General features: G+C 49.1%; 3 protein-coding genes across 3 annotated transcripts; 1 reads left to right on the top strand and 2 right to left on the bottom strand.

Moving 5' to 3' along the window:
- Positions 1-23: 23 nt before the first annotated feature.
- On the bottom strand, positions 24-3,372 carry ALT_9599 (cytochrome P450; the record flags this gene model as incomplete). The annotated part of the gene is made up of 8 exons (XM_089600646.1): positions 24-644; positions 710-757; positions 822-1,017; positions 1,674-2,097; positions 2,159-2,220; positions 2,282-2,933; positions 3,022-3,244; positions 3,289-3,372. The coding sequence occupies 8 exons, from the start codon at positions 3,370-3,372 to the stop codon at positions 24-26; spliced, it is 2,310 nt and encodes a 769-aa protein (XP_089455143.1).
- A 2,455-nt stretch (positions 3,373-5,827) lies between these two features.
- On the top strand, positions 5,828-7,042 carry cdpNPT (putative dimethylallyl tryptophan synthase; the record flags this gene model as incomplete). The annotated part of the gene is made up of 1 exon (XM_033560063.2): positions 5,828-7,042. The coding sequence occupies one exon, from the start codon at positions 5,828-5,830 to the stop codon at positions 7,040-7,042; it is 1,215 nt and encodes a 404-aa protein (XP_033415954.2).
- Positions 7,043-8,279: 1,237 nt separating this feature from the next.
- ALT_9597 (uncharacterized protein) lies at positions 8,280-9,251 on the bottom strand (the record flags this gene model as incomplete). Its single annotated transcript, XM_033560062.2, has 1 exon — positions 8,280-9,251. The coding sequence occupies one exon, from the start codon at positions 9,249-9,251 to the stop codon at positions 8,280-8,282; it is 972 nt and encodes a 323-aa protein (XP_033415953.2).
- Positions 9,252-10,263: the final 1,012 nt, after the last annotated feature.

The following is a 10,263-nucleotide window of genomic DNA, read 5'->3' as shown; positions in this document are numbered from 1 at the left end:
TTCTTCCTCCGACTCTGACGCTTCTACCACCATTGTCTCTCGGTTCCCATCGCAATGTTGCGAAACACAGTAGAACTCTCACTTGTTGGGCGAATACCTCCCTGTATATCCCCCTCCGTAATAGATGATAGCGTTCGCTTATCTTCCACTGCAGGGCGAGTTAGCGCAATGACTCCATCATTGCCGTCGTCATCTTCTTTTCCTTTTCCCTTCGGACATAGTTCTGTCTCCGAAGATGTAAGACCTATTCTTGAGTCCAGGATGTCGTTCGTGTGCACTGGATGCTTCGACGAGCGGCAATAATCAGCCGATGAGAGCAAATATGTCCGGCCGCCACTACTTCCAAACAAGCAGTTCACAGAAACAGTTTCCAGGTTCTGCAGCACCAGTCGTTGCTTAGGAAGCACACGCTGTATGATTTTTGCCGGAGGTGAGCAATTCAATACGTTAGGCATGTCGCTGTGCAGGGATTTGTGAGACTGTGAGACTTGCTCCTGTTTTAGCACTAGCTTATCTCTCGCATTCTGATCTTGGTGACGTGTGAGAGTATAGGTGCTTGTTCGATACCACCCAAAGAAGCTCTGAATATTGGAGGAAGCTGAGATCAAATCCTCGGGCAAGCTGCCATGCACAGTGGTGTCCGCCTGTACAGGAAGTGTAGATAGTCGCTCGGTTCCCACGCCTCCATGGTTTCATGTTCCAATCTGACATCACTATTATTGCTGGGGCTGTCCGCTTGACCCAACTCCTCGGGAACCTACTCACGATTAGTAGAAAAGAAACGAGCAAAGTATAAACTATCATCCAAGAATGTGGTATACCTCTGCAACCAAGGTAGGTTCAATGTTCGACGAGCCCAGTTCACACGGTTCTGATTCTTCTTGTTGTTGCTGGTGCTGGTGCTGCTGTCGCTTTCTGCCATAATCTCTGACATACTGTCTTGCAATATGAGCAGACTCGGTCAGAAGCGATGCGGGCAGCAAACCCCCGGACTTGTACTCCAGTAGACTAGAATGACTATATTCAAATGCAGCTCATTCGCTTCGGATGACCATGTAACTGTTTAGAAGATGTGGGCCTTCAAGTCGATACGGGTCAGGAAGCAACGATTGAGGTTCAGTCAAACTATAGAAGTGCTTGGCTTCGGGAGAGGGACTTGGTTTTGTGGAAACAGGCGACGGAAGAGGCCTTCCGCCAGAATCATGGCTGATCTTTGCAAAAACGAAGACAACCATTGATTGTGTTGGACAATAGGAAAATTCGCGATACAATTCTGCTTTCTAGACTCGACCAGAATTGTAACGCTCTCAGTCGCCATCCGTTAATCTTCCGAAAGATTACATCCAGACGCAGAAGGATCAAGCTGCGCATTCATCAGTGACCTTGGCAACATCTTTACCATCAGATCTGGTTTCTGCCATAGCATGAACACTTTCTGCTTGTCTATCCAATCTTTACTGGCTGGATGGAGCTCTAGATCGAAGTGCCACAGCATGTACGCCAGGATCATCCGCATTTCTGCCCAGGCAAGACTGCGACTGCTAGTTAGCAGGAATCTCCAACAGCTGTCATGGGGCTTCCGAGGATTTGTCCTCCTTTCTTTGCGAGTTTTCACAGACGGCCCGCCAAGGGGGAAATGGGATGTGGCTACTCATAAGAAGACTAGAACTCACTTCTTCCCCAAGCAATCCCTTTGGCCTACACTGAATGGCTTCATGACATCTCTGTCGTCGTCCTGGAACTCTTTTGGACATGGCTTTGTCCATCTTTCTGGAACCATTTCGTTTGGGCGGTGGAAGTTGAAGGCCGAGCGATTGGCAGCCCATAGATTCATAGTCACACATGTCTGAGGTGGAACGGATCTTCCCATGATAATGGTCTCAGATGCTATAGTCCTCCGGAAAAGACTGTCTGGGGCTGGGGGGTAGAGGCGCAGGCACTCCAGAATTGTGGCGTTCAGAAACTGATGGCGTTGCAGGTTAACCAAGTTTAAGTCCGACTCTTGCCTGAAATCGGCGCGGATCCTCTCAGTAAGGTCTCGTAACACGCGAGGGTTGGTGCAAAGGAGATACACTGTGCCAGAAAGCATTGTCGCGACTGGAAGGTTAGAGTGGGCCAAGTCAGCAAACATATTCCACGGCATGGGCGTGCATAATACCAGTTTCGCTTCCGGCGATGATGAGCGTAAGTGCGGCTAATTCCGCCTCTGTCTTCGTCATCCTTCACCCACATATCAACAAGGCGTCGGGCACTGCCAGAGGGGCTACCTATGTTGACTCACCTCTTGCCGCCTGTCTTCTCCAGTATATGAGACATAAAATCAGGTCTCCCAGGATCCTGCTGCATTCGCCGAGCTGTAGCGTCTTCGCAAAACGATATGACTGCGTGCTGACCCTGGAGGATTCTGCGAGGGACGCAGCAGATGAGAGCTTTTCGTGCGAATGTGGGCCAATGGTTCACTTCTCGGATGAACGAGGAGATTTTGAAGATCCAGAACACACTATCCAGCCATGGATGGAGTTTGCCATTGTCTAAACCGCCGAATGTTTCGCCAAAAGTAAGTTCACATATGACATCGGTAGTAAGAAGATTAAGCCAGTGAGTCAGGTTAACAACCCCCGATCGGCGACCCTCCTGCTCCTGGTTCGGTCGGGCAAGGCGTGCGATAAACAAGGCAATATGTGGCCTTAGATAGTTTTCTTGTAGCGTAACGGCTCTTTGTGAGAAAAGAGGTGCTAGCATACGCCTCAACCGGCTGTGATCGGCGCTGCTAGCACTTGACTGCCATAGGTATTCTATGAGGATGGTATCAAACCGAGGAAGCGATGCTGATCTACCACTTACAATATCTGATACTGGGCCCTGTCTCATATAGTAAATCGGATCCTTGGGGATCTCCCCTTTATATCCAGTCTTGTCGCCTCCATATACATCTAGAGAGAGCCAGAACATGGCATGTCAGCAAATTGTCTACTATTTAAACGCTGGAGGATACAGCAAACGATAGCAAAGCTCCCATACCGGACCACACCTGCTTGCAAGTATAGGACAGGGTATCAGGGCTGACGCGAACAACATGACCATATTTATCATGCAATTCTCTCGTCTTGGTGGTCGCCGTGCCCCGGAGGATGAAGAGGCTATACGGCAGGCGGCTAGCCGCGAGCCACCACGGGCCAGGATACTTTCGGAGAGGGTGGAGGTACACATTGTAGAAAGTGCTGTATATGAGTGCGAGGGCACACTGAACAATTAGCCAAAGAGACTTTATCACACGGGGTCACGTACCACTTCTATGAAAAGCATCGTAATGCCCTGCCATGTCATGCTTATTGGCACTATCATGATGGTCAACTGTTGCAGCAGCATCATGCTAAACTAGCGTCTCGACGCTCAGCAAGGCAAATATTGGCAACTGGACGGAGACAGGGAAAAGCAAGTAGGGGTAGGTGTATGTTAGACTATTGAAAGCTTAGAGGGAAGGACGGAAGATGGCAAATGGTCGCTTTCTTATCTATGTATCTTGTCCCGGAGCTCGGGTCGATTTCGTACTCGTACTCGTAGCCTGTTTGTCTTTGCTTTAATACGAAAACGAAGAGAACGTCGCAAACGCCAAAGTAGAGGCATGCTGCACGTTCTGGTTCAGGGCTATCACTGCAGCTCCCACGGCTATGCTGCTCGATGCGTCGGACAAGACAGTGATGCCTGCCATTGCCCTTGCGCGCCGCATCTGGCGTGGTGGGCTGACTCGGTAGTTCCCGCCGTTCAAAGAGTACCTTTTTTTAAGGTTCCATCACGAGACTACGCACATCAGCGAGATGATCACGAACGAGTTATAGGAGCAAGGATGAAGTAGCTTCTTGGACAATCTTGTCAACTTTCTGCTAGCTACAAGAGATCGTCTATTCTACTATTTCCGGTCTATCTGAATCTCTAGGAAAAGAAAACACATGTTTCGCTATGCCACTGACAATCGGGATTTCTAGCCATCAACTAATTCCAACAGGAGAAGATATTTTATGCACTCGACGTGAGAGTCCGCGAATCAATCCAAGGCTGGCATTTTCGGTGGCATATCAGAATCGTCACGACCGCAAACCCACTTTCTCTTCCGAGATACACAGTTTCGACGAGGCTCTTCAATAGAATGGGCGTCAACAAAAAGCCGTTGTAGGAGCAAGATACTGTTGTAAAACCTGTTCTTGCAGCAGGGATGAGGGCATTGAATAGCCTCCTCGTTTCCTCTGCCAGCCAAATGTTTATCATCGATGTGGTTTATCAGCGTAGATTTCTCCCGCCATTGTTGGAATCGTTCCGCGGGCGTTTTAGTATGGTCACCCAAGCAGAAAGGACAGAAACCAGGAGCAACCAGTGTGAAGCGGAACCTCAATAGTCCACGCCGAGGTTGTAGATGGTCCAAACAGAATCGGTAATGCTCAGTCCAAGCATCCTCTGTATCGACCCATTTGGCGCATAAGTAGCACCATTCAAAAAAAAGATCGCTTCGCTCGTCGATGCGCTCTCTTGCCATTTGTATAGAGCTGCTGGTACGGTGCAGCATTCCGGGACTTTCTTCTACATAGTGACACTCTCCAATTCATCATACACGAGCGTCCCGTTCGATCGGACATTTCGACCATGTCGACCGATCAATTCGTGTAGGAAGCAGTCTCCCTTGCCTTGTCGATCTGGGGTTACAGATACGAGGCGCAATCTACGAAGTGAACGCAATGCTCCCCGCGGTATGCAGTGGAGTGAATTTGCGTTTAGTTACTAGTTTATTGGAAGACGCGTTCCAACATGATGATCTTACTTCTGTAGAATAACTACAGTGCTCCCAGCCGGTCCACAGACTTTGGCAGAGACCATTCAATTGTTCCGCTCTTCTTTCATACGGGTAGGCCTCGGCAGAACACATGAGTTACTCGGTTCAAATTCGGTAGAGAATAACTGCAGAGGGAAGCCGGAAACTGGGAAGTAAGATTCACAGCGCAGAATCAAGTAGCATGAATTGGTGGTTTAAGTATCCATTAACCACCCTCTCTGTATCCACATCAGGCGAAAGAAGGTTGAGCTGAAGAAACAAAGTCTGATGACTGTCAGCTGATTATGCATATGTGACTGAGTGGCTTACCTACATTATTCGAACAATCAATGACCTATCAATTTGCGTTCCAGTATCTGACAGACACCTGGTTCGAGTCCCAACAACAAACAGAGACCTGGCCCAATGGCGAGATTTGTGTAGCGAGATTAGCCACTTAGCTGCAGAGCTATCACACAGACCACTGCAAGCCCCTCCGGTGGGTTCCGGCATATTCCAATCATGTAAGTTGCCGATCGCTCGGAATGCGTCTAGAACCTCGACACAATCATGTCGACGAATACGAAGCTGGTGTGGAATATCCCGAAAGATGATCTATCATTTCCCATAAGGGTACAGTGACTGCCATGCCCCACCTGCATGATTGATCCACACTGCCTTCGCATCCTGTTTGAAATAGGTTCTTACTTGGCATGAGAGCGATCGTGGCTGCCACGACGTCAACTTGTCTACGAGTGTTACACATTTTCAAGAGATACAACTGGTAGACATGGCTCCGTCACGAAGCGCCACGCATATTCCCCGCTCATGGCAATCGGGCTGAGAGGACGTATGTCTCTCGTTCACAAAAAGCTAGGTCTGCCCTCCCTTTCCTTCCTTCGCATTTTCCCATCTAGTCTCGATCGCCTCGAGTCTAATATTGCATAATATATGAAAAGTAACTCCTGAGAATCGGCGGAGTATTGCAGTCCATAGTGATACTTCCCTACATCGAATGGCAAAATGGACGACAAGATGGCTGCTTCTCCTGCTGGCATATCTGCCTCGGACACATCCGTCGTTGACGAGCAAACGGGTCAATCTGGACAGTCACAGGCTACGACCCCTAAAGATATAGCGTACCATACCCTCAGCAAGGCACTTCTCTTCCCGGATATCGATCAATACAAGCATTGGCATCATGTCGCACCCATGCTCGCAAAGATCCTCGTCGACGGGAAGTACAGCATCCATCAGCAATACGAGTACCTGTGTCTGTTGGCCCAGCTCATCGTCCCAGTGCTCGGTCCGTTCCCGGCACCGGGACGAGACGTATACCGGTGCACCCTGGGCGGTAACATGACAGTTGAATTGAGTCAGAACTTCCAGAGATCGGGATCGACGGCGCGGATTGCCTTTGAGCCCGTCCGCTACCAGGCGAGTGTCGGCCATGATCGGTTCAACCGCACCTCGGTAAACGCGTTCTTCTCCCAGCTACAATTGCTCGTCAAAAGCGTCAACATCGAGTTGCATCATTTACTCAGCGAGCATCTGACACTGACGGCCAAAGACGAGCGGAGGTTAAGTGAGGAGCAACTCACAAAGTACCTCACAAACTTTCAGGTGAAGACCCAGTATGTGGTGGCGTTGGACCTGACCAAGAATGGCATCCTTGCAAAAGAATACTTCTTTCCCGGTATCAAATGCGCAGCCACGGGGCAGTCCGGCACCGATGCATGTTTTGGAGCAATAAGGGCAGTCGACAAAGAAGGCCGCCTGAATAGCGCGTGTGAATTAATCGAAACTCATTTCCAACAAAGCAAAATTGACGCTGCTTTCCTTTCCTGCGACCTTGTGGACCCCGTGCATACTCGATTCAAGGTCTACATCGCCGACCCTCTCGTCACCCTCGCCAGAGCGGAAGAACACTGGACGCTGGGGGGACGACTGACAGATGAAGACACCACAATTGGGTTGGAGATCATTCGTGAACTCTGGTCAGACCTCGGTATTATCCAAGGTCCACTTGAGCCTTCGGCCATGCTGGAGAAAGGACTCTTGCCCACTATGCTGAATTATGAGATGAAGGCTGGCCAGCTACTTCCCACGCCCAAGCTCTATATGCCACTTACAGGGATTCCAGAAACAAAGATAGCGCATACAATGACTGCCTTCTTCCAGCGACATGAGATGCCGGAACAAGCAGAGGTTTTTATGGAGAATTTGCAGGCATACTAGTGAGTTGATAGATCACTTTCCGTTGTACATCTCGTTTACCTTCCGGCGCCTGCTAACTGATTGCAGTCCAGGTAAGAATTTGGAAGAGGCGACGCGTTATCAAGCGTGGCTGTCCTTTACGTACTCTAAGGAAAAAGGGCCGTATCTCTCTATATATTACTTTTGGCCTGAATGACCGCTGGGCAATTGGAGCAGGCAGTTTTTCTACGTGAGACACGGTATCAGCAATCAATATTGGACTGAAACAGTCAATTATTGCACTTCATTTACGTTTGACCTGAGAGACTAGGCAGGAGATGCAGTATGCAGGGTTTACGGAGTGGCATATCATTGATCCCTTGTTATTTATTTCTACCCTTATACTTTACTTGTATGTTTGTTCTTATAATACATGAAGTGATATCAGTAGATATATGGAGTTATATAGCTCTTTATTAACAACCTGACCGCTGACTTTGGGACTGCCTTAGATAGGAAAGATGGAGAGAGAAGCGCAACGGAGCAGCTGCGACGGCAATAATTTCAAGGTGTTCTGCGCTGGAAGATGTGCAATGGGAGGTACGACAGCATAACTAAAATATACAGAGAAGGTCGGTACGGCTGCAGGAACACAACAAAAGGGGGGTGGGTTTGGGGTTGTTTAAAATAAGCCCCTGACTGATCAGTGAACTTTATCTAACCTTTACTGTCACCTTGCCAACAAGCAGTAGTTATCATTCATCACACCAGATTCTCCTACGTAGATTCGGACCATTAATCGAAGTCGGCCGAGACGGGATGATCAAATGCAAGGGCCGTCCAGACGAGCCCTAGGTCCAGTATACCGACACGAACACCAGAATTATGTCATATGTTGAAACTAGCAGAAGCCCAAGGCAGCAACTATCGGGGAATCCCGTGAACTACTACGGACTTAATATCTCGATGATTAGAAGAAACCTCCCGGTGAACTACTAAGCATTAATACCTAGGTATCCGACCCCATGCTCACCAAGTGCTTCGCGTCGCCAACGACAGTGCCAGAAAAGGATAAAAGACTATCCGAGACAAATCTGGGACTGGCAAAGCACCAATTTGAAAACAAGACAGCGAGAAATCAAGGACACAGAAAATGGCATTTCATGCAAATATCCCTGCCACAGATCCCGGTTTAAAGAAGGGCAACAGCAGACAAAATAGCGGCAGAGACACAAAATACTCCGGAAAGGGCCATGCCATGCGCAGAATCTCCGGTGAACTATACGTGGGGGGACCCAGATTGGATAGCAGCGGATGGAGACACTGTCATGCTTGCAGCGGCCATGGGAATCTCTTTATGTGAATGGGTTGAGGATGCCGAAGGGGTGACCGCAGTAGAGACCTGGCCCTTGCTCGTAGCTTTCCTGCAGCTGGATTGACCCAATTCCGTGACGACGTATTCCCTTTGAATCCAGAGAGCTTCATCACGTCCGCTGCAGGTCTCATCACTATGGCATGTGTTCCTGTCATAACCAGCATAATTATAGAAGACTGACTTCTTCTTTTGAAGAAGCTCGCCATCAATGTTAGCTGGTTCCGACACGACAGGATAGCCCATGTAAGCGGAGATCGACGCGCTGCTGGCACAATCAGCGAACGCTTCATGGACAAAATAAGCGGTGGTGTGGTGGTCGCTATGGTCTCCGTCTCCGTAATCATGGACAAAGTCTTGGGTGTTGATGTGGTCGTAGTTGAAATTATCGGCCAGCTGTCTCAGCACATGCACCAAGTCGCCCTTGGAGTATGAGGATCCGCCCCAGGATGTCAGAGAGGATATGGTACCTTGCCACAGTTGCTGCAGGCTTCCGGATCCAAAGCCCTCTCCTCCGTTGTTCCCGTCCGGTAGCTGAAGAAAGACAAGTGAGATACTGGGGTCGTTGTTCAATGTAAACAACGGGATGTTGAAGCCTGGGATGCCGGCGTCCGACTGTGTCCAGGAGTTGTCGTCACCACTCATTTGGGCGTACGCAGCTTTAGACCCTTCTTGCCTAGACATCCAGTAGTCTGCACCATTGCCCGCGTCTCCAGCGGTAAGGAAGATGGTGCGGACGCTCCGGCCAGACTGAATTTCATTGAGTAGTTGGGGGCTCAAGAAGAGCAGATCGTCGTCCTCATGTGCAACAATGTTGAGGGTTTGGGCGCCTGCAGTAGCTGTGAGTGCTACTGGAAGAAGGAAGTGATTAAGCTTCATTCTGATGAGAGAAAGCTGGTAATGGGATATGGTGGGATAGAAAGAGAAAGAGCTGGTACGTGAGACTGAAGGAAATTTACGCGGTTCATAAGGAGTTTCTGATGTAGACGAATAGTAAACAAAAGGATATTTACATTTTCGTACTCTTTGGGGAGACTCGCCGCACAATGCTGCAAAGTCTTAATGGCATTCTGGTCAGGGTGTAGGTACCTGTTTGTGGTTGGTAAACATGCCACCTGCCCCTGGCAATCATCAGCTGTTCCATCTGGCTACTCGAGACGCGCGGGAAATGAGATGGTAATGATCAGGACTTTTACAGATATTCATAATTCTTTTGTATTATCTGGGTCCAAAAACTCACATTCGCACCCTGCCCAGTGGTACTGGCAAATCGCTTGTTGCGACAAGGGCACCAATAACCTCCAGGGGCTCAACGTTGTCAGTCCCTCTCAAACTGGACATAGACCCGTTCCAAATCGGCAGTCCTTCGTATAACTACTTTGTCAAACTGGTGTCAATCCAGAGCCCTCTTGATTAACCAGGAGGCCTGCTGATGCTTCACTGGACCCATCCTATGTCCGATGCGTACACTGTATATGGTGCCGGCTGTGAACCGTGCTTGGGCGAGTATTCAAGCTGTCAGAGTTTGGTCATCCTATCCGTGGTGAAAGAGACAGGAACGTGCTGTAATGGGCAGACGAGGGTAGTACTTGCCAAGGGCTATATCGGACGCAGGAGGTGCAGTACAATAGACAACCTTTAGGACCTAGGCGAAACAATCCTATACATAACAATGCGTAGGAGCATGGGTCGTTCCACAGGACCTTGGCAGCCATCTCAGTCTCCAATGTCCAACCTACATCACTGATCTCTTCTCGATGAATACGAGTAGTGTGTTCCGTTAAATCGACAAGAACTAAGGCTCTACTTCAAAATCTCCGCAAGAGAAATAGCAGGGAAGGGTCACATTGGCTGATCAAGTCAACTTTAGGTACTCTCAGTCCAGAAGGCG

This window comes from Aspergillus lentulus (genome assembly GCF_001445615.1).
Source record: "Aspergillus lentulus DNA, contig: Alt17, strain: IFM 54703, whole genome shotgun sequence".
Taxonomy (NCBI): domain Eukaryota; kingdom Fungi; phylum Ascomycota; class Eurotiomycetes; order Eurotiales; family Aspergillaceae; genus Aspergillus; species Aspergillus lentulus.
The sequence above is the reverse complement of the archived record's forward strand: the minus strand, read 5'-3'. Positions and strand labels throughout refer to the sequence as shown.